This window comes from Saccopteryx leptura, chromosome 2 (assembly GCF_036850995.1).
Source record: "Saccopteryx leptura isolate mSacLep1 chromosome 2, mSacLep1_pri_phased_curated, whole genome shotgun sequence".
NCBI lineage: Eukaryota > Metazoa > Chordata > Mammalia > Chiroptera > Emballonuridae > Saccopteryx > Saccopteryx leptura.
Window position 1 is genome coordinate 343,278,238 of NC_089504.1, and position 23,250 is coordinate 343,301,487.

The window sequence follows — 23,250 nt, forward strand, 5'->3', positions numbered from 1 at the left end:
GGCTAAAATAGTCAACCTCGATAGATGAGGTCACTAGGTTGCCTTTCCAGATGTTGGTGGTCGCAGTTTCGCTTGCAGTTACTTCTGATGGCGGGAGTGTGGTAGTAGCTGGAGGCTTCCACCAGTGCAGGAGTCGGGCAGCCCGGGAGCAGCTCCTGAGCCCTGCCAGGAGGGGCCTCCCGACTGGGGCCTATAGAATTGGCTGCATCTCCTGTCCAGCTTTTCAGCTCCCCCCAGTAGGGGGAGATGCTGTCTTCTCGTGTTTGCGAAAGAGGGGGTCAGAGATAGGGGGCCTCATTTTAGGACTGTGGAGAGGCCTCAGAAGTGGGATCATTGCTTGGGAGCGCTCCCTGAGGCCCTTCCACTATGTTTTCCTGGGGCTCTGAGACTGGCTGTCCCACTTGTGGAGTTAGAACTGCTCCAGGGACAGTCACCTCCACACAGCTTGTCCTCTTTAAGGTCCCCACATCTGCTGTTCCCAGAGCTCAGGGTGGCATCTGGGCTGGGACTGTGGGTACCTGGCGCCAGGCAGAAGCTTGGATACCATGTGCCTTTGGGCTCCACGGAAGTAAAATGAAACCACGAATTGTAGCTGGAGCATGTGGTGTCATCTACTTCCCCTGTGGACACCCTGCAGAGAGGCCCAGGAAGAGCAAGGGACCACGGGGCTGGGGAGGGAGGTGGGCATGATGACAATGGTTAGTCCCAAGGGCCTGGATGGCCTGCCCCTGAGCACTCCCCCCCTTCTGAATCCCCAAAGATTTGTTCCTCTTTCCTTAGGACACAGAATAGCACTGTTCTTGGGTTCCCCTACATTTCTCTCAGTGTAGGAGCTTTCCTGTTTGGTAACTCCTTGCGGACTATCCCTCACATGTGAGACTCTGAGCTCAGCCTATGGGAAAACAGAAGAAGAATAGAACGTGTTTCTTCCCTGCCCTCATAGCAAAAAAGTTAGTAAGAGAGAGTTCTGGGTAAGGTGCAGCAGGCAGAGACTCAAGGTGATTTACTCCTGGGCCTTACCTCTCCTCCCTGGAGAGTGGAGCTGATTGGCTTACCTCTAGACTGGGCCAAACACCAGCATTTGACCTGATTTGCCTCTTTCTCTAGTCCCGAGTACAGGCAGGGCCCACTGAAGGGGCTGCCTGCTTCCCTAAGGAGGCCACTCTCCCTGGTACCGGGCTTCTCTTCAGGCAAAGGGGGCTTGAGGAGTTAGGCTTTCTTTATTTTTCTGGAACTGATCACTACTTCTTCACTCAGTAGGATTGAAGAACTAGCAGAGTGTGTTCCCTTCCTGGGCTTGGCCCGACTAGGTTGGAGGAGCTGCCCTGAGTCCTGGAATCTAGGCCTGCTCTAGTCACTGCCCTGTCTTCTGTGCTGTGGCCCAGAAGGGCAAGAGTGAGGCCCGCTGTGCGAGCCAGTCTAGGTGGTGACAGGGCCCCAGGAGAAGGTAGCCAGATTCTTTATCCGTAGCGTGGGAAGGAGACAAACTTCATGACAACACCTGCCTGCCCAGCACCTCCCAGCACACTCTACACTTTCTCTTCTTCCCTTTCCCAGGAGGGAGGAGGGAGGGCAGTGGCCGCCTCCTCTCTGGGTGACCAGAGAAACTGGGGCATGGGCGTAGGGTGGAGCCAAGAACCTCGGCGTCCTGCCTCCCAGTCTCGGGCTCAGGCTCTGCCTCTGAGCCCCTGGGGAAGACGGGCAGCCAGCCCTGAGGAGAAAGTGGGTCAGTGCCAGCGTGGATTGGGGGTCTGGGCAATGGACTCCTGTCTCCACTTAGGTGCCCCGCCTCACCTGTGCACTCGCTATACATTGGGGTCTGCTCCACTTCCTTTTCCTGGCTTCATCTGTCCAAAAGGATTGAAGGCTTAGAATGGGATGGTAGGAGGAGGCTGGGTCAACCCTGAGGGGATGTGGAAGATGCCAAAATAGTTGTTCATGTTTTTCCTGGACTTGGTTTCAAATGAGAAGGTTTAGCCAGCACCTAGCATGGGACCTGGCATATGGCAGCTCCCAGGTGATGCCAATGGGCTTTAGTATGACAAGGCTCAAAGGGCAGGCAGGCCTGATGTCTCCAGGACCCCAGGGACGCTGGCACCCCACACTCCATTCAGAGTGGTCCTAGAAAATCCCTTGACTTTCATAATGTACACAAAGCAGATCTTGTTGTCTTCCTTTTGGGCCCAAGAAATGAGAGCCCGGAGGAGCCCAAAGAGCCAGGTTTGGGTTCCCCTCCTCCAGATGTAGGGGGTTAGGAGGCCTGACCCCAGCCTCCACGGGACAGAACAAAGTCATTGTGGTTCTGAGGGGATGGTGTTGGCTCCAGATGAGGCTCATGTACCCCATGTTTGGTGGGTGTTTCGTAAGGTTTGTAGGATGACACATGGGAGTGCTGGATGGGTGGGGATGCTGAAGAGACGTGAACCGCGAGGAGAGGGACCATAGAGCAGGGAGGATTGAGGTTAGACATTAGCAAGATCTTGTTGCATCACTTGAATCTCAGAAGTGAAAAAAGACACTTGAACCTATCCCAGGCCTCCTCTCTTACTCCACTGGAAGATTCTGGGAGCTGCATTGAGGATTTTCTGGCTGTGTCTGACACTTTGCTTCCACTTCATGGTGATAGTGGAAATCATAACAGTGCTGGCACTTGCCCCAGCTCCTGGCTCTGGCCACTTCTGGGTGCCTAGTCTTCTGGGTGCTCCTGTCTTCCCTAAGCAGAGTGTTTTTTCCTTATACTTCTTGCCGCTCCGGGTTCTGGGGCCCTGCTTTGAATCATCGTAACTGGTGACTTCCTCTCTTTCAGAACAAGGCTCCCCTGCCGTACTCTCCTGTGCCTGGGGCAGGCAGAGAGAGCCAGGACAGGGCTAGCCAGCCCTTCCGGTTGCTCCCAGCGTGGGTGGGTGGAGTCCTGGGCTGGGAGGGGCTCCTGCCCCTGGCTTTCTGGGCTCCTTTGAGTCTGCTGCCTGTCACCCCACTGAGGGGACCTTGGCCTTCCATTCCCTTTCTTTTAAGAAAGCCCGGTTGGCCAGGATGGGTTTGGGGTTGGGGGTGGTGAACAAGGTACCTCCCAACTTCAGACCCACGTGGGGGCACTACTCCCTCACCATTTTTATAGAATTCACCTTGGCTAAGAAGCTGAGGCACCAGGTATTTGTTTAGTTCCTGCTCCCCTCTCCCCTGCAAATATACATCTTGCCAGCCAGTCTGTGACATGGCAGTGCCCAGCTCTGCTACCTCCCCTGTCCACGCACTCCCCACCTGAGGACAGGAAGCACCTTTGCTATCTCTGGCTGGTAGAAGCTGCTTGGGAAGATGGGCTTCAGGAGCCACAGCCACTGTGTCCTTGGTTGGCTAGTTCCTCCCCGGATCCCGACAAGAGGGTGAGGTCATCCAGTCCAGGGAGAGGACAGGTGTCCCTGGCTCCATGCCTGGAGTTGGGGGCAAGAAGGGTTCAGGAGGGGGCTCCAAAATAGCAACTGTGACATCAGGAAGGGGGAGGGGGGCACAGACCCAGGAATAACCAGGCTATTAAAAGGCTCCAGTGAGGTCAGGGGGCCAAGTGGGATCTCTGTACCAGTGGGAGGCACAACCTGAGGAGAATGGACAGGCCAGCAGTGGGCAGTGTAGGTGGGTATCACTGGTTCTCGTGGGGCACCAGCTATAGGTCACAGTAGCACCCCAGAACAGGACCTGCTCTGTCAGGTCTGGTGCTGGTGGGGAAGGGCTGGAAGCTGGCAGCCTCTTGCTTCATACACTGATGGAGTACAGTGGGCTGTGGTAGTTAGCGTTAAGATGTTCCAGCCCTACCATTTAAGCAGTTATATGACCAAGGGTGAGTGACTTCATCTCTTGGTGCCTCAGTTTCCCCACCTGCACCTATCTCCTGAGGTCATCTTGCAGAATAAATGAGGTGATATATGTGCTGCTGTTAGAATTACACCTGGCACATTGTAGGGCAGGGGTTGGGAACCTATGGCTCGCGAGCCAGATGTGGCTTTTTTGATGGCTGCATCTGACTCGCAGACAAATCTTTAATAATAAAAAAAATAACCTTAAAAATATAAAACATTCTCATGTATTACAATCCATTCATTTCCTACTGCTCATGTTCATGGTTGCGGGTGGCTGGAGCTAATCACAGCTGTCCTTCGGGACACCACCAAATTTTTATTGGATAATGCATAACGTACAGGGGTTGTTGTATGGCTCTCATGGAATTATATTTTAAAATATGTGGCGTTCATGGCTCTCTCAGCCAAAAAGATTCCCGACCCCTGTTGTAGGGTAAGAACTACCTGCACTCTGAGAATGGGCAGGTGTTCCCAGGTCCCCTTCCCTGGGCGAGGGTGAGTCCCAGCCAGGAAGAGTCTCCTGCCCTCTGTGAGGGGCTTCTGGAGGTAATACCCCAATAGGTTGGTGGGAGCTGCCAGTTAGCCACTGCCCAGGGGTCTCCCTGCTCATGGAGGGCGTGAAGAGGCACCTCCCAGCTCTGAGGGAGGGCAGAAGTTAAATAAACTCCTGTCAGGCTCTTAGAAGGACTCCAAGGGAGATGCAGAGTTAGGCCTGGTGGCCCTGTCTGCTGCTCTCTCTGAGTCCCTTCCTGTTCCTGTGCCTGCTGTGGATGTGAGAGGGGAGATAGAAAAGGAATTATTTTTTGGTCTTCAGTTTCTCGCCTGCCAGAGCTGCTCCCAGATGCAATGGGTACTCTGGTGGTGCCCTTCCTCAGCCTAGCCTCTGGCCACTAGGCTCTGTGGCCTTGGCCCTGAGAGCAGGCCCTCCCCTGTTCCCATCCCCCTGCCTGGCGCTTCCTCCTGGGGTGGAACGCGCCTCCCCCCCTGGGGCCTCCGCCAGGCCCAGCTCCTGGCAGCCAGCCTGCAGCTCCCTGAGCATGCTCCACCTATTTATAGACAGGGCCCTCCCCCAACTGCTATTTCAGTCTCCTGCCAGCTGCCGGCGGCTCATTCGGGAAGGAGGAGCAGGGAGCCAGTCCCAGAGCTGTCACCCAGGGCTGGGAGGGAACACAGAGAGCCCGCCTGCCTGCTGAGCTCCCCTTCCTGTCCCTTAAGTGCTCAGCCATACTCCAGCTCCTGAGAGCTGGGAACAGGCCGATGGTCCCATGCCCCTCTAGGGGAGAGCTGGGCCTGTAGCTCCGGGGCCTCCTGGCTCCTCCTGCTGCCAGGAGTGCCCAGGCCGGATGAGGCACCTCCCCAAGTGTGGGTCCCAGCAGCAGTGGCCTGAGGGAGCCCCTGAGCAGTGAAGGCCTGCCCACTACCTTCCCTTTGGCTGACTTCCGCCTCAGGCGGCCCCCTCCCTGGCATGCTGCTGGTGCCCAAGGCTCAGGGGCTGGTGGAGATGCTGCAAACCATCTATGAGACAGAATCCTGTTTCTCAGCAGATGGGATGTCAGGCCGGGAACCATCCTTGGAAATCCTGCCTCGGACTCCTTTACACGGCATCCCTGTGACAGGTAAGTCCCTCGGTGTCCTCACCTGCCCTCTGCCATTGGGCATCCTTGTCCCTGGGGCTGAGCATCTTCTTCTGAGCCTCACCCAGATATGGTCTTGTTTAGATCTTTTGGGGGAGCTTTGTGTTGAGAATATGGCTAGTCGGGAGCCACACTCACTGAGATGGGTTTTCTTGTTCTCCCTTCAGCTGCACTATGCTGCATCTCTTCCAGTCCCTCTGGCCTCCAGCAGGGTCAGCATTGGCTGCTGGGGGCTGTGGACTGCTAGAGGATCCTGGCCTAGTTGGCACTATGGTCAGAGGGGAGGAAGTGGGTCAGTGACCTGCCTCCAGGCTGCCCGACCCCCAAGTCTGGGCAGAGGAAGAAGCCATAGCTGAGTCTTCACACAAATAAAGGCTACCTTAGCTCCTCTGGCTGGTTTCTGAGGGTCAGAGGGCCCAGTGCAGTGACTTCTGCAAGTCCCTAGGCAGGAGGCCCCTGGGAATCAAAACACCTAGGGAAGAGGCTTGTGCAGCTGTGGTAGAGTTAGGCAGAGGCTGGCAGCTGGGTGTCAGGGCCTTGGCTGCTCTAGGCATTAGCTCCCCTGAATCTTTCCTTTCCCCAGGCCTTTGTTTGTTCCCATCTCATGAGGGCAAACAGATGTTTTCATATAGGCTTAAAGACCCTGTAACCTGGCTGCTTCTCAGCAGGGACTTTTTTGACTCTTGGCTGGGGGTGGGGTCCCCCAGAGCTGGGCCACTCCCTCCTTCCCTCCCTCCCAGGAACCTGTTGGCAGCATCAGGCCTTTCTGGCACAGCCTTCCTACCAGGCCGGCACCACAAGATGCTTCCTTGAGGGACGGGCCTGCTGGATCCATGCCCGCTTGGCCCCTCCTGGCAGTGGCTTGGCACTTGGGTGTGTGTCTCTGTGTGTGTATGTATGGAGAGTCTTTGCCTCTGGATATGTGGGCGTGGGTCCTAAGCTTTGAATTGGAAGGTGGGAGCTGTGATTTGGCCTTAAACCCTCCAGGGATAATATTGTTGCTGAACTGGGACGTGTTAGAAGGTGAATGTTTCGGGAAATTTTAGAGTACCCTTGGAACAAGGCCTGCCATCTGCCTGGGCAGGGATGTCCATATAGTCTCCTAGGGTAGGAGCATAACCCTGGGGATCAGCCCAGCAAAGTCCCTGCATAGTCCCCTGGGAGGGAGTGTAAACATCAAGGGCTGGTCTAACTCTGGTCTAGTTAAGTCTGTAGTTCTAGCTAAAGACCCTGCCTGCTGACCCAGGAGTCAGCGTGGTCTCTTGGAAAGCAAAGGACTGAATCTGCAGAACATCTGCTTGGGGGCAGCTCTGCCCCATTTGCAGATGCCATATCAGTCTACCCATCCTGCCCTGCTACCACTGTCCCTTGTCTCCCAGCAGCAGCTGGTGGCTGGCCTGAGGTTTTCCCCTCAGGTGTTCTCTCACCTCGCACCTTCTTTCAAGTTAAACCCCAGGCTGGGATCCCGCTATCCTCGTTCCTACGACTGCCTGTGCACACATAGAGCCTCCCAGCCAGTCTCTCCAGATCCCTGTCTCCCCCCACAACACAGACACTGCATAGCTTTCTGAGCGGTGGCGTGGTCCATGCTGGCAGGAGGGAGGCGTGAGTCACCTCAGCGGCTCGGGGAGAGGGCTAAGAATGTTCCCCCCTGCGCAACTCTGATGCTGTGTCCGTGACGCGGCTAGGGACAGATATAGGCCGGGAGCTCGGCTGCCTTGTTGTTTTGTTTTTTTTTTGGCGCTGGAATGTAAATAGATGTTTCAAATAGAAACACTTTAACCTTTGGGTTAAAAAAAATCCACCCCAGATAAACATGGCCATGAGGGCCCAGGCCGCCTCCCCCTACCCCGCCCCGCCCCCCAATGTCTTGATCAGCCTCTAGACAGGATGCAGGAGCCTGTGGCTAAAAAAGCAGGTGTCCAGGGACGCTTTTTGGACAGTATGTATCATCAGTCCTTTGCAGCATGAGGGGCTGAGGAATTGGGGCTTACCAGGGTGGATTCTGTCTATGCCAGCAGCAAGTGTGGAACCCCATTTTATGGGCATCCTTTGCTCTCTGGGCTGTCTTGTTCATGGCCGTTTCCCAGCATTAGCACAGTGCCTGGCACATGAATGAATGAATGACTGATGCTTGAGGGGCTGGCGTCCAGGGCTGATGGCAGGATTCCTAGACTCTATTCTGGGGCTTGGCCCTCTGGGTAAATGGACAGGTATGGTGAGTTGCCCCAGCAGGTGAGCCAGAGCCTTAAGGTGGAGCCCATGCAGGATGCAGGGCTCTGCTGTTCCTGTTTGAGTATGGGGACAGATCACAGTGTAGGTCTTCCTAAGTCTAGTGCTATCCTAGGTCTTCCTGAGGGCTCCTCCACATCAGTCTGGCACACAATGGGCACCCCCTCATATAGGTCTGGTCCTAGCTTGGGGAGTCTGGAAGCTTGAACTCCAGGGTGCTAGGGGATCCCCTTCTTCCCTTCTGTGGGCCCTGGATAATTTCCCTCCAGCCTGGACTGGGCAGAGCGATGATTGGGCAACGTGCAGGATATTACATGCAGGCATGGAAGAGGAGTCTCCTTTCCCCAGTGAGGAAGGGTGTGCATCCTGCTTGTGCCAAGAAAAGATGCTGTGGATTTTGGGGTGTTGAGAAGTGCCATGGGGTGTGGGTTTGGTATTGGGGTTTCCCCTGGCTATTCTTATTCACGTTCTTCAGACCATTCCAAGCTTCACTGGGTGTATGGGTGTGTAGGTGTAGGGTGTAAGGAGTGTAGGAAGGGTGAGACTTCAGTGGGAAGGGAACTAATATTATAGTGTACTAAGTGGCAGGATATCAGGTGCTTTTCTTACTTTATCTTTTCTAGGAAGGTATTAATAGCCATGATTTGTAATTGGAAAAGATCAGAGAGGTTGAAGAACTTGTCCATGGTCACAGAGTGACAGCTGCGATTCGGATTCACGTCTCTGTGTAGGGCCACTGCCAACCCACACAAGAGCTCCTTTGTGCAAATTTAAAAAGTGGCCCTTCTTTCAGGTGGCTACATCCTCATGCCAGAATGCATGGTTTAGCAACTGGATTGTGGGCTAGATTTCAGTCCTCAACTTGCTCCTTCAGTCAGGTGCCCTTGTGCAATACACATCCTGCACAACTGTATGTGGTAGGCCTATCCTCTGTACCTTCCAAAGTTTGTGTTCCTAGAGGATAGAGACCAGTCTGGCCTTGGGGAGGTTCCTGAGGTTTCTGAGAGGAGACTGTTCTCTATAAATACTGGGGACCACTTGGCCAGCGGTTTCCCTTCCTGCAGGGATTTTGGCCTAACAGAGGAAGGGGGCTCAGGTATAGAGTTGCACACCCTGTCCCATTCAGACAGCCTCCCCTGCCCCACCCCCTCCTACTTCATCCCCTCTTCTTGTTTTTGAGACCCTCAGCTGTCCCTTCTCTGCTGCACAGCTGCCATATAGGAAATCAGATTAACTATGTCCACGTACACAGCTGTAACAGCTGTCAGGTTGGCAGCAAAAATGAGCCTCAGAACACCGGGAGAAAGTAGTTCTCAAACTTTCAGTTGCACCAGAATTACTAAAGGAATGTACTAAAATGCAGGTTTCCAAGCCTTGCCACCCACCCTCAGGCTTGGATTCTGTGGGGTAGCACAGCAACTAGCATTTTAGCACAGCTCAGGTGATTCTGATGGGAGTTGACTCAGACCATGCTTGGAGTAAGGGCTGTGTGGACAGCGGTCATGTAGACAGTGGTCACGGAGCCTAGTAACCTACCAGTGGGTGTCACTAGTATTCCTGAGGCCTCAATGGGCTTTAGGACTCCACAGAAGCACCTACGTTGTTGCCCTAGTCAGAGTCAGATCCTGCTCCTAGCAGCCTGGCGGTCTGGAAAGGGAGGATGTCTTGAGATGCTGGGGAGCAGGTGGCTAAACCCCAGCCGGGTGGGGGATTATGGCAAGTGGCCAGGTGGGCAGGCTGCCCTGCTGGATGTTCCGGGCTGGGTTATGCACTGAGGCCCCCGCTGTCCACCCCAGGTGTGTAGTGAATAGTCCCAGCAACAGCTGCAGACTTGGAATGGTTAGCATGCCTTTTAATTGCCTCTAGCTTGGTGCCCAAATGCTTCCTGGAAATGACTGGGCTGGGAGGAGAAGTGAGTATTTCTCCCCCATATAGCAGCTCAAGACCAATGATAAATTCCATCCTTACCAGTGAGAGAAACTTTGTGCTTTCCACTTGGGCTCCGCACCCCCAAGGCTTAAGGTCCTTCTGAGGCACAGTCTGCCTCAGGTTTTCTGGGGGTTTTCCACTTGGCTCCTTTCCCTCCTGTGCTCCTGGGTCCTAGTGTTTTGGGGCCCCGAGATCCCTGGATCCTTAATACTGAGTTTGGCTCCTCATTCCATCTCTCATTAAATTCAAGAGCAGCCCTCAAAGTTTCTCCTGTTTTCTAGTGGGAAATAGAAAGAGCCAGAAGAGCTGGTGTTAAGCCCTGGCTGGTTCCTGCACCTCCTTTCCAGGTGATGTTGGACAGATCTCTTCCGTCTGTGGCCTTACTGTGCTTCTCTGTCAACTGGGGAAGTTAAGTTGCTGATTTGCAGGCTCTCCCTGCATTAACATTTGAAGAGTTTCTGAAGTTATTTTCATGTTGCTTCTGCCTTGCAAGAAGAGGGGCCCAGGAAGATGTGGAATAGTACTGGGAGGGAGGTGTCGCCTGCAGCAGGCACAGTCAGTTCAGGTACCAGGGAAGACTTTCTGGCTGCTTGGAACTGGGGCCCTGAGACCAAGGCTTAAAATTCATGCCCATCTGTGCTAAGTAATGCTTTTGAGGGGTGGGAGGGATTCCACCGTTGTGGGCTGAGCTGCAGAGGACAGAGTGGCCTTTCTTGGAGGTAGTAAAGCAGGAGAGAAAGCCTGGAAAAGCCACCTTTGGGAGGAGTCTGTTCCCAGAGATTCCTTCTTCAACATTGGGCTCCAGCTGCTGGTTACTCTGGCTTGTGCTGTGTGGGGCCCACAGGAAGGGCTTTGATTGGGACAGAACCGCAGAGCAACCTTGGGACAGTCTGAAATGAGAGAGCTAAGACCTAACTCTGAGAGATGTCTGAGCCTGACTTCCTTAGAGTTCAGACAATCTGTGAATTTGGCCCCACATAATTTTGAGTATTTTATTTCATTGACTTTGGAAACATTCTGAGAAGTGGTCCATAGGCTTCACTAGACTGCCAAAGGGGACCAGGAGATGTCAAGAGCCGTTAATAATAGCCGTGACTAGCACCTCCTGAGATTTTCCCAGGCCCTTTGCCAAGCTTCTCTGCATGTGTTACCACCTCTCCTGAGCCTGACAGCTCTGGAAGGTAGGTGCTATTCTTACTCCCATTTCACAGATGCTTGCACGAGCACAGGGAGGTGCTTGGTCCCTTATACTAGGAAGTGGTGTAGCCTGACCTGAACCCTGGTCTTTTACTCCAAAGTCCTTGCTCTTATGCATTATGTGATGTGTGTTACATGAGGCGTGAAAATTGCTAGGTGAGAGTCATTCCCAGCTTGCACATGTGGAAATGCTGTCTGAATTGTGGTAGAACCTGTTGAGCCTAAATTGGCCTCACTAATCACGTAAGAGCGCAGAAATAGATCATGGGAAACCGTCCTTAGTGGGGAGGGGTCATCGGTGTCATGGGGAGGAGTATGAAATGCTGTTTCTTGCCTCCTTCGCAAATCCCTCAAGACCAGGAAAGGGACGAGAGCCTTTCCCCATTCTCCAGAGGGACAGAATGAGGTCATTAGACATTTAAGGAAGCTGCTGACTCCCTAGCCTGCTCCTGAGGGCACTGGTGCTGGTGGGAGGCGCTGCCCTCTTGGGTGGGCTGCTGGCTTGTTGCTCTCCAGAGGGGCCAGTTATCCAGGTCTGGTGCATACTGAGCACCTGGGGTGCCCCATTGGAGCCAGGCTGCACAGGCTAGTGTTTGTTTATTTGATTGATTTGAGAGAAAGAGAGAGACAGAAGTAGAAACATCGATCTGTGCCTGTATGTGCCCTGATCAAGGATCAAACCCACAACTGTGGTGTATTGGGAGGATGCTCTAACCAGCCGAGCTAGCTATCTGGCCAGGGCTGGCTAGTGTTTGAGGCTGCCTGCTTGAGCTGGGAGTCAGGACATCTGGCTTCAAGTCCCTGCTACTTAGCTGGTAAAATCTACTGTACAGGAGCCTAAAAGTCTTGGCTTCCTCATCTGTGTAACAGGAGGGTTGAAACAGATGATCTCAAAAGCCCCTTTCACTCTCCCTTCTTTTGTTAGGGTAGCTCCTCAGATCCAGGGCGGCTTATCCACAAAAGTCTCATTTTTGTCCTGTGTAGACATTCCAAACAACTTAATGTATGCCTCCCTCATGTTCTACGTACCCTTGGTCCCTTCTTCCTCCCTAGACATTTCTGGCTGGTGGCTCCTGGGAGCAGGGTCTTTTTAGAGCCAACTGTTGAGCTTTTTATAGATCCGCTGGGCAGATCCACACACTGCTGCCCTGCTCCCTCTAGGACTTCTCCAAGGGGAAACGAAGATACCACTTGCCTGCTGCCAGTGTTTGGGTCGCAGGGATTCTGCAGTTGGTGACTTCTCTGAGAGAGGGCTTGGATCTGGAGCACGGCTTGTGTTGTGTTCGTGTTCAGAGCAGGAGGAATTCTTGGCCTTGTTCTTGGGCAGCAACATCTGTTTTTATTTTGAACCCTTATTCCCAAAGGTGCTGCTAAAATCTGCTTCGTATGTCCCAGAGCCACTTGTGTGCTTGGGCTTGTGTAGTGTCCCTTTGCCTGGACACTCTCTTTGTAGTCTAAGGCCGTGTTGGCAGTTGTTCTGAAGATTGCCCATAAGCACCTACATTACCTCCCCTCAAGAATCCAGGCTGTCCCTGCAGAAGGCCAGAGGACAGGATGATGTTGCTGCTTGTTCCTAAGGCCCCCATTCCCAGGAGGAAGGGTCAGAGTTCCCAGGACTAGGCAGAGTCTGGAGCAGGGTAGATGATGCTTCTGCTGTGTCAGCTGTCTGGCTTACTTTCTATTCCCTACAGCTCTCTGTCAGAAGAAGGTGTGGGGGTAAAGGGGGGACCAAGGGCCTCGCCTTCTATGTGAGCCCTCCCCTGGCCTTTCAGTGGTCCTCTTGCTAGTGAATTCCCAGCCTGTTCTCTTAAGGAGTCTGCCCTTCCTCCCACCCTCTTCCCTTTTCAGAGGTTCTTCCACCTTTCTCAGTCCACCAGAAGGCGAGCAAGAGTCTCCTCTCATGACACACCCATTTCCCCTTCCAGGTGCTTGGTTCTGGTGGCAGCCACTGCCACCTGCTCTACTCACTTCAAGCTGGCAGAGGGCACAGATCCTTGAGGGGGTGCAGGGTCAGCCAGGCTCTAGGTTTTGTGCCCAGCGGACTAGGTTCAGGGGTTCTGCGCCTTTCTCCCACCCTTTCCCTGACTCAGCTGCTCAGCTGCAGCCCCTTCCATCTTGGATAGAGCCAGGTTACTACCTGGTGGGCCCTGGGGTGCTGCATCCTGTACAGGCTCCTCAGGGCCTGAAGATGAATATTCTCCAGTCGCCTGTGCTTCCTGCGTGCGTGGGAACAGTGCTATGTGCTGGACCCCGCTGGCTGCCCGTCACCTGCATACCAATGGGGCTGCAGCTCTCACTGCAGCACAGGGCCTAGCCTCCTAGTGGCGGTGGCTGGGTGGGAGCCCTGGTGGGAGGTTCCCCTCGCCTGAGCCCATGTCCTGTCTGCCAGCACTGCTGGTGGCAGTTTCATCCTGAGAAGGATTATCTGGGAGCCAGGGGTGCTTGGACCCCTGCCCTTCCCTGGGCAGCAGGCTGGCATCAACTCTCGCAGCCCCAGCATTGCCGGGAGCAGCAGGTTGAAGCCTGTCCACCTCTTGGTTGGGGCCTTGATGAGTGTTTTCAGGGCTCAGGAGACCCGAGGCTAGTGGCTGGCTCTTTGCTGCCACGCTGCTTTGCACCCTGGATGGTGCTGGCCACCTTTGCAATTTCCTGGTGCTGGGACAGGACATGGGTTGGGACGAAAAGGGGATGAGAGAGAGAGAGAGAGAGAGAGAGTGTGTGTGTGTGAGAGAGAGAGAGAGAGAGAGAAAGAGTGTGTATAGCCCCACCCTCTTGGCCACATCTGGCCACTCCTGCAGATGTGGCTCTGGCCTCCTGGCCGCAGAGTCGTCAGTGTGGCTGGCGGGCAAACCACAGAAGAATGTACCCAGCAGTGCTGCGGGGGAGTAGGGGCTGGTACGGACTGAGAGAGACGTTCTGCTCAGGCTTCACCTCCCACCCCCAGGGGTCTCGGGCCGTATGCAGGCATGAGGCCAGCATGGTCTTGGCCTTCAGCAGACCTAGCCCCTGCCTTCACGACACTCTTTCAGTGCAGTTTCACTGGACAGATCTAGGCCCAGAGACTCCATAGGGTGTGGGAGCCTCTCCTAGCTCAGCCTTTCACCCTCTCACTGCTCTCTGGACTCCTGAGGTGGTGGTGGAGGGGACCTGGACAGAGGCCTGTTCTCAGGGCAGAAGACACTGGCAGCCATTAGCATGTTGGGTCCTTTCTTTAGCCTGGGCTGGAGTGGGCCTTGCCACAGCAGTCTTTCCCGATCTCTATGGCCTTCCTGGGCTGGAGTGAGGAAAGTGAGAGCTTTCTTTGGAGTAAGAAATGGAAAAGAAACAAGAGGGGTTTGACTCGCCTCTCTCACTTCCTCCTTCCCAGGCAGTGGGTAGCCTGCCTTCCCCTTCCTGCTGGCATCAGGAGGCTTGTGGGGTGTGGGCTGGGTTTGGGGCTCCTTGGTGTGGTGTTTGCCCTGGCAACCACAGGGCAGTGATGGGAAGTGACATTCAGTGACCAGATCACAGTCTAGAGGGAAATTAAGAGGTCGAGACCTATTCTTCCCATTGGAATCTTTTGCTACCCTCTGGGGCCTGTCAGCCCATTGTCCACATGAGGGTCTGGACCCAAGGTCTTGGGTCCCCTTTCTCCTTCCCAGTGGGTTGTCCCTGGGACTGGAGTTCTGAGCCCTTTGCCTCAGGTCCAGGCCCCCCTTGCTATTACCCTTCTTCCTGTCTGATTCCCTTTCCTTTCCTGTCTCCTCCTCCCACCTCCTCTCTGCGCCTGCCCTCCTATTCTCCCATTCTCTCATTCCCTCCTCCCCCTAGGCACAGCTGCTGTTTGGCTCACTCTATATATAGCGGCATTTTCAGGGTAATTACAATAAAACTGTTGAAAGGAGATAATCCAGCAAAGGAAGTGAGTCTGACTCCCAGCCCCCTCCTGTCCCTGGTTTGGTGCAGCCCTGCACCCCCTTTCCTTGAGGCCTCCTGCTCCCACCCCAACCCTCATTCCCATAGCCCCTCCTTTTGGCTTCCATCTGCCCTAGTTGGTATTGGTAAGAGAAAAGGGGTGGGTAGGGATGTCTAGAGGGTCTCCAAAGGCCTCCCCTGGGTTTACTGAGGACGCTGGCTGCTAGGCTCATCAGTTCTGGGACCAACCTTTGTGTCTCAATTTCTCTTCTAGTATAGGCTTCTTGGCGAGGAGTGTGTGGTGTTGAGAGGTGGGAGAGGGGTTACAGGCAGGATAGTGGTTAAAAGCATAGGATTTGGGTTCATATCCTGGTTCATCAATCACCTGGCTCTCTTTGATCATGTTACTTAAATCTCTTGAACCTCAGTTTCCGCCTCAAAAAAGTAATTCATATAAAACACCTAGTGGCGTTAACCGTCAATGACAACAGTACGTGTTGAGCACTTACAATCTTCTAGGTACGGTGCTTCACACTGATGCATCTTTTTTTTTATTGAATTTCATGGCTTCAACCTTATTTAATTACGGCAGGAGACTGTGTCCCAGAGCAGAGGGGTTGGACTTCCCACTTCTGTCTGTTGTCTTTTGGTCTAGTAGTCCTGCTGGAAGCTCTCTGGGTGCCAGGCACGGCTGCCAGGACCTAGTGGGGTCTGGGATCAGGCCTCCTGACCCTTTTCTGTCTCTTCTTCCCACAGTGGAGGTGAAGCCGGTGTTGCCAGGAGCCATGCCCAGCTCCATGGGGGGTGGGGGTGGAGGCAGCCCCAGCCCAGTGGAGCTGCGGGGTGCTCTGGCAGGCCCTGTGGACCCAGCGCTGCGGGAGCAGCAACTGCAGCAGGAGCTTCTGGCGCTTAAGCAGCAGCAACAGCTGCAGAAGCAGCTTTTGTTTGCTGAGTTCCAGAAACAGCATGACCACCTGACACGGCAGCATGAGGTCCAGCTGCAGAAGCACCTCAAGGTGAGCGAGGGGGGTGTGGGGGGATCACCCAGACCTCTAACCCCCACCCAGACCTGCTCACTCGTCCTCCCCCCCCCCACCCCTGCCCCCTATGCCTCTGCAGCAGCAGCAGATGTTGGCAGCCAAGAGGCAGCAGGAGCTAGAGCAGCAGCGGCAGCGGGAGCAGCAGCGGCAGGAGGAGCTGGAGAAGCAGCGGCTGGAGCAGCAGCTGCTTATCCTGCGGAACAAGGAGAAGAGCAAAGAGAGTACGGCCTGGGCCTTCTGGGGCTAGCCAGGACTCTGGCCTACCCCCCACCCCCACCCCAGCTGCGGGGTTCTGGCTCCAAGCGCCTAGGTCAGCTGTGCCTTGTCCCACAGGTGCCATCGCCAGCACTGAGGTGAAGCTGAGGCTCCAGGAATTCCTCCTGTCAAAGTCAAAGGAGCCCACGCCAGGCGGCCTCAACCATTCCCTCCCGCAGCATCCCAAATGCTGGTAATGGCCCTTGACAGACATGGGTTTTAGGGGTGCTCTGCTCAGGGGCTGCCTGCCTGCAGGCTGGAAAGGGGCTCCTGGCCTGAAGCCATATATGGGCCCTGCACTCGCCTAGGAAATCCCACTGCTGGTTTCTCCCATCGCTTCCCTCCTCAGGATCAATTTTCTATCCTTACGTACAGTGGTATTTCATAAATGTAGACTGCTAGGTTTCAGGTCTAGCTGACTGGGTGACAACTTAGATCCTTCTCTGTCCTCACCCCCGACCCCCCAGGGGAGCCCACCATGCTTCTTTGGACCAGAGTTCCCCTCCCCAGAGTGGCCCCCCTGGGACGCCTCCCTCCTACAAACTGCCTTTGCTTGGGCCCTATGACAGCCGCGATGACTTCCCCCTCCGCAAAACAGGTAAGCGAATGCCCAGCCTGGCCTCCAGGAATGTGGCTCCTGGGAGGTGAAGGTGGAAATGGGGAGGGCAGGGCTGCAGAGTGTGCCTGTTTGTGTAGATGTGTCTGAACCCTGGCTACCTTCTCCCCAGCCTCTGAACCCAACTTGAAAGTACGTTCAAGGCTAAAGCAGAAGGTGGCTGAGCGGAGAAGCAGTCCCCTCCTGCGTCGCAAGGATGGGACTGTCATTAGCACCTTTAAGAAGAGAGCTGTTGAGATCACAGGTGCTGGGCCTGGGGGTAAGGACTCCTCTCTCTGCCTGTTCTGATGGTCTGGGAGTAGAGGTGGCTCCAAGCAGGCCTCGCTGACAGCCACTTCTCCCATAGTGTCATCAGTGTGTAACAGCGCGCCAGGCTCTGGCCCTAGCTCTCCCAACAGCTCCCACAGCACCATCGCTGAGAACGGGTTTACTGGCTCAGTCCCCAACATCCCCACTGAGGTACAGGCCTGCTAGGGCGGGGCGGGCGGGTGGCCAGAGGTGCTCTTTTTCCCTTGGAAGGATGGTGGTTCATTCCAGTCTGTCTCGCCCAGCAGGGATTTCTCTTTCCAAGTAGACAGGCTGGAGGGACCTGTTGCCCTTGAGTGGGATATGCCCCATGGACCCCTCAAGGGCTATGACTCTTAGTCCCCCTAAGGTGGGGATGGGGGGGGCAGGGCATCTGTTAGAGCCCTCAGCCTTGGCCCCAGGTGTCCCCCCTGTGCTCATTCCTGTCTCTCCTGACTGCTCCCCAGATGCTCCCCCAGCACCGGGCCCTCCCTCTGGAGAGCTCTCCCAACCAGTTCAGCCTCTACACGTCTCCCTCTCTGCCCAACATCTCCCTAGGGCTGCAGGCCACAGTCACTGTCACCAACTCGCACCTCACCGTAAGTGTGGGCGCTCCTTTTTGGTGTTGCGTCTTTGGTCCTGGGTTTCCCCAGCTGGGGCTTTTGTCCTCCCAAGGCCCTGAGGGGGAGCCCAGATGTCCTACCCCAAAGCTGGGAAGTGGGCAGAGGGTAATTGAGGGATGCGGGTCCTAAGGTGGCAGGACTGGTGGGTAATATAAGCCCCTCCTTCACCTCTGTTTCCCTTCTCCATCCCCAGGCCTCCCCGAAACTGTCCACGCAGCAGGAGGCCGAGAGGCAGGCCCTCCAGTCCCTGCGGCAGGGTGGTACACTGACTGGCAAGTTCATGAGCACATCCTCTATCCCTGGCTGCCTGCTGGGTGTGGCGCTGGAGGGTGACACGAGCCCCCATGGGCATGCCTCTCTGCTACAGCACGTACTGCTGCTGGAGCAGGCCCGGCAGCAGAGCACCCTCATCGCTGGTGAGTGGGCAGGTGGCTGTGCAAGGGAGTGGGTCAGGCCCCCCTTCGGGGGCTCACGGCAGGACCATCAAAGTGATGCAGCCAGGAATACTTGACAGGCCTCTTATTTTCCCTGAATGGCATCATTGATTTCTTCCACAATCTACAGACTTGCTGAGTACGTACAGCCAGCTGGGCACTCTTCTGCACATCTGCTGCCGTGATGGAGCTCATGCTCCAGAGCAGCACTGTCCAGCAGAAAGATAGCACAAGCTTCATATGCAATTTCAAGTTTTGTAGTAGCCATATTAAAAACGTGTAAAAAAAAAAAGCCTGACCTGTGGTGGTGCAGTGGATAAAGCGTTGACCTGGAACGCTGAGGTCACCGGTTCAAAACCCTGGGCTTGCCTGGTCAAGGCACATATGGGAGTTGATGCTTCCTGCTCCTCCCTCCCCCTTTTCTCTCTCTTTCTCTCTTTCTCTCTCCTCTCTAAAAATTAATAAAAGAAAAAAATTAAGCCTGACCTGTGGTGGCGCAGTGGATAAAGTGTTGACCTGGAAATGCTGAGGTTGCCGGTTAAAAACCCTGGGCTTGCCTGGTCAAGGCACATATGGGAGTTGATGCTTCCAGCTCCTCCCCCCTTCTCTCTCTCTGTCTCTCTCTCCTCTCTCTCCCTCTCTGTCTCTCTCTCCTCTCTAAAAATGAATAAATAAAATTAAAAAAAAAAAAAAGAAAAAGAAAAAAATTAAAAAAAAATGTGTAAAAAGGAACAGGTGAAATTAATTTTGATGGCATGTATCTATCACTACATCTAGAATATCATTTCAATATATGATCAATATAAAGACATCGATGAGATATTTTACCTTGCGTTTCATACTATTTTGAAATCTGTGTGTATTTCACTCTTAGAGCACATCTTAATATAGACAGGCTGTATGTCAAGTGCTCAGTAGTCACATGTGGCTGGAAGCTATGGGATTGATCAGCAGAGCTTTGGACATTCAGTCCTTAAGTAGCCAGTGGCATCAGAAGAGATTCTGCTTAAAGGACACATGATCCTGGCTCCCAGGCTCCCTAACCTGTTGGGCTTTATGTCCATGACCAGGGAAGTCTTCTTGTAGTTGGGGAGAATTAGGCATTGTTCACTCGCATGGAGAGCTTGAGAGTACGTACTGTATGTGCAAACATAAGTGAATCAAAGGGAGAGAGTGGACAATCCAGGAAGGCTTGCTGGGAGCGGTGGCTCTGAGCTGTGAGACTCTTCAGTTATGGGGAAGAGGAATGGAGCTCAAGTTTGGGGGCAGGGTGCTCCAGACTCCCTCAGGGTTTTTCCTGTGTGTGTAGGTGACAGGGTTTTAGGAGGGAGAGAGTCTTAGAGTGAAATAGGGGGGCCTGAAAATGATGGTCACTCTCCTCCCTGCACCCCACAGTGCCGCTCCATGGGCAGTCCCCACTGGTGACAGGTGAACGAGTGACTACCAGCATGCGGACAGTGGGCAAGCTCCCAAGGCATCGGCCCCTGAGCCGCACCCAGTCCTCACCGCTACCCCAGAGCCCGCAGGCCCTGCAGCAGCTGGTCATGCAGCAGCAGCACCAACAGTTCCTGGAGAAGCAGAAGCAGCAGCAGCTGCAGCTAGGCAAGGTGAGCTGGAAGGAGCAAGTGTGCGGGGCTGTGCTGGGGCAGGGGCAGGCTGGCAGGAGGGGAGAGGGGGCTGACACCCTAGGCCACTTCCTAGGGCCACATCTGCCTAGAGGAGCCATCCTGCCTTTTCCTAGTCACGTAGCTCTGTAGGGGCTGGGTGGCTGCAGGGGAGAGGGGAGGGAAGGACTGACCCTCCTAGGCCACAGGCTGCATGGCTGCTCCCCTCCCAGCTGATACACCCTCTGCTGTGCTTCTAGATCCTCACAAAGACTGGGGAGCTGTCGCGACAGCCCACCACCCACCCTGAGGAGACAGAAGAGGAGTTGACAGAGCAGCAGGAGGCCTTGCTGGGGGAAGGGGCCCTCACTATACCCCGAGAAGGATCCACAGAGAGTGAGAGCACGCAGGAAGACCTGGAGGAGGAAGAAGGGGAGGAGGAGGAAGAGGAGGAGGGAGAGGAGGACTGCATCCAGGTCAAGGATGAGGAGGGCGAGAGTGGTGCTGAGGAGGGACCTGACTTGGAGGAGTCCAGTGCTGGTTACAAAAAGGTACCCCTCCCCCAGCCCCTGATCACCACCCCTCTGTCCTCTCTGCTACTTTCCACCCTCGCCTTCCCCTCTCCCTAGTCTGCAGTGCCCAGGCTGTGTGCCCAGGAAGCTTTCTGAAGAGAGCAAAAGGGGCTATGGAAGGGAGGGAGCTGCTGTGTTGGTCTCCCAGCTGTCTGTCAATACCAGTCTGCCTGCCCCTCCCTGCGTCTGTGACTCCCCCGCCTGTCTGCTTGTGTGTGTGTATATGTGTGTGTACGTGGCTGTATCTGCGTTACTGCCTACGTAGGGTCCATTGTGCGTTGGTCTCTGTGCGTGCGTTTGTGCGTGTGTACACACACGCCTCCACGGTTACTACAGTCTGCCCTGCACCTAGTGCGCCCTCCATTCATTGCGGACAGAGCTGAGCCCTCTCGGCCTGACTCATCCCTCCCCCTCCCACACCCCCGTCCTGTGCTTCTTACCTCAGTGCTACTCTGGCATGACTCATCACTGTCCCCCCACCCCTCCCCATCTCCTGGGAGATGGAGACAACGAAGGCTGGAGTGTCTTCTGTGCTTGGAGGAAGTGGGAGAAAGAGGAGGTTTAGAAGGGCTGGATTGCCCCCCCCCAGGCCCCAGGGCACCTGTCCTCACTTCCGTGGCAGGCTAAGCCTCAGCCAGGCTCCCTCCTCTCCTTCCCAGGTCTTCTCAGATGCCCAGCAGCTGCAGCCTCTGCAGGTGTACCAGGCGCCCCTCAGCCTGTCCACTGTGCCCCACCAGGCCCTGGGCCGCACCCAGTCCTCACCTGCTGCTCCTGGGAGCATGAAGAGCCCCCCAGACCAGCCCACCAAGCACCTCTTCACCACAGGTGAGCCCCTCCACTGCCAGCTGGTCTTCCACCTGTGCCAGGGGCCTGTGCATGGCATTCAGCCTGGTGGGGCTCATGAAGAGATAGAGTCCCTTCCCTAAAGGGACTGCCAGGGCCCCTCAGAGGCCTTTGTTTTCTCCCTGTGCACCACGACCACCTGTGGTAGTGGTGGCAGCCTCTGCCCCTCTGGGAGGGAGGGTGGTGAGTGACCTGTCCCTACTCACTAGGGCAGCATCTTTTTCAGGGCCCCCACCCACTACTGCTGAGGGACCACCTGACTTTGTGCTGTCACTGCCCACTGCCCAAATGGGTGGAGAAGCCACTGTTTCAGTTGGATCCTGCCCTTCCCCCTTCCCCTTTCTCCCTGTGAGGTCAAGAGTGAGGCCTGTGTCCATTCCAAAAAGTTCCTCTACGTGAAGCTGCCCCGTGCTGAGCTCTGAGGGGGCCACAGATTCCTGAGGATGGTCTTGTGTCACTAGTGGGGAGTGAGGGTGGGGGGAGCAGCACACAGGGGCTATGATAGGCGTGGGGAATGGAGGATGTGCTGTGAGTATAGTCTTGAGGGTACGGTGGACAGTGCAGGTGTCAAGGGCAGCCTGGTTGAAGCTTGAAAAACCAGGGAGGCTTGGACAGGCAGTGATGAAGGGAAGAATTTCAGGAGAGAAGAGGGGCAGGCGTGTGGGAAGGTGGCTGGAGTGGCCATGAGGAGGTGCTTGGGCCTGGGTGGCTGCTGAGAGCTCAGTGAGCTCTGCTGAGCATTGTGGCGGCGAGGCTGTGACGCGGCCCAGAGCAGAGCTGGCTGACAGGTGTGTCTCTGGCTCAGGTGTGGTTTATGACACGTTCATGCTGAAGCACCAGTGCATGTGTGGGAACACACACGTGCACCCCGAGCATGCCGGTCGCATCCAGAGCATCTGGTCCCGGCTGCAGGAGACTGGCCTGCTTAGCAAGTGTGAGGTAAGGGAGCCCCTCCTTCCTCCAGCCCTCAACTCAAACCCAGCAAAGGCCTTTGTGTCCTTGTCTGTGAAGCCTCTTTTTATGTCTGTCCACCCGAGTCAGGGCCAGTTCCCCTAGCTTCTTCCCAGTTCCATCTCTTGCAGCCTGTTTTCCCATGGTCCCCAGCTGAATGGGGGAGGGTCCTGGGTGGGTTCCCCAGGGGGCCAGAGTATACTTTCTCAAACACCTTTGGCTCTCCTGAGGCCAGAAGTGGCTCCAGGTACCCCAGGCTGTGGTGCAGAGGGGTCTGGGCATCCGGGAAGGCTGGGCTTCCAAAGTGCCACTCTCCTCATCTCCCCTGCCAGCGGGTCCGGGGTCGCAAAGCCACGCTGGACGAGATTCAGACAGTGCACTCGGAATACCACACCCTGCTCTACGGGACCAGCCCCCTCAACCGACAGAAGCTGGACAGCAAGAAGTTGCTTGGTGAGTGGCAGGCTGATGGGCAGGGTGTGGGCCAGGCCTTGTCCACTGCCTGGGTGGGATAGGGGGCTGTCAGGGAGACTGCCTGACCAGCGTAGGCAAGTGGGTCCTCATGAGCACAAGTCATCCCCATGGTAGAGGTGATACAGTGCCACATTGCATACTTCCAGTGGGCGCCATTCACATAGCATATGACATGATCAGAGTGTGCTGGTGGGTGGGGTACGTTGCAGGATAGGAGGTGATGGATTGGGTTTAGTGATAGGGGAGTGTTCTGCTCTTCTTCCCAACTGATCCAGCCCCAGAAGTAGGATATATCTCCAGAACAGGTGGTAGACATCTCTCAACGGGTGTGGGCTATGGAAGCCTGTCCTGTGCTTGGGTCTGGCCTTTTTCTGTGGTTGAGCTCACTGCCCTCTGCAGACCCCAACCCACAGCCCAACTTCCAGAGTAGCTCTGTTTCTCTTTCCTGTAGGCCCCATCAGCCAGAAGATGTATGCCGTGCTGCCTTGTGGGGGTATCGGGGTGAGTAGGGTACCTGCCAGGAAGGGGTGGATGGGTGGTTCTCCCAATTCTGGCCCCTCCTTTCCTGCCCAACACAGCTGCTGGCTGGCTGTCCAGGTGCCCACCCCCATTCTTGCCCTCCCCCTGCAGAGGGCACGCTGAAGCCTGCTCTCCTGCCCCTGCAGGTGGACAGTGACACCGTGTGGAATGAGATGCACTCCTCCAGTGCCGTGCGCATGGCGGTGGGCTGCTTGGTGGAGCTAGCTTTCAAGGTGGTGACAGGAGAGCTCAAGGTAAGTGTGGGGGGGGCAGCCTCAGCACTGCTTAGCTTGG

The 23,250-nt window shown here is 55.3% G+C and overlaps 1 protein-coding gene across 7 annotated transcripts in view; it reads left to right on the forward strand.

Moving 5' to 3' along the window:
• Positions 1 to 23,250, forward strand: part of HDAC5 (histone deacetylase 5) — a 34,840-nt gene that overhangs the window by 7,755 nt on the left and 3,835 nt on the right. For 2 of the 7 annotated variants that reach the window (XM_066364011.1, XM_066364012.1), the window contains exons 3-18: positions 5,396 to 5,470; positions 15,497 to 15,756; positions 15,860 to 16,001; positions 16,114 to 16,228; positions 16,503 to 16,633; positions 16,764 to 16,910; positions 16,998 to 17,110; positions 17,404 to 17,535; positions 17,753 to 17,975; positions 19,389 to 19,600; positions 19,858 to 20,148; positions 20,829 to 20,994; positions 21,818 to 21,951; positions 22,296 to 22,416; positions 22,889 to 22,938; positions 23,103 to 23,210. In XM_066364011.1, coding sequence (XP_066220108.1) covers positions 5,396 to 5,470; positions 15,497 to 15,756; positions 15,860 to 16,001; positions 16,114 to 16,228; positions 16,503 to 16,633; positions 16,764 to 16,910; positions 16,998 to 17,110; positions 17,404 to 17,535; positions 17,753 to 17,975; positions 19,389 to 19,600; positions 19,858 to 20,148; positions 20,829 to 20,994; positions 21,818 to 21,951; positions 22,296 to 22,416; positions 22,889 to 22,938; positions 23,103 to 23,210 — 2,420 coding nt within the window. Of the gene's footprint in view, positions 1 to 4,965; positions 5,471 to 15,496; positions 15,757 to 15,859; positions 16,002 to 16,113; positions 16,229 to 16,502; positions 16,634 to 16,763; positions 16,911 to 16,997; positions 17,111 to 17,403; positions 17,536 to 17,752; positions 17,976 to 19,388; positions 19,601 to 19,857; positions 20,149 to 20,828; positions 20,995 to 21,817; positions 21,952 to 22,295; positions 22,417 to 22,888; positions 22,939 to 23,102; positions 23,211 to 23,250 lie in introns of those variants that run through there. The other 5 variants (XM_066364016.1, XM_066364015.1, XM_066364014.1 and 2 more) reach the window with 5 other exon arrangements.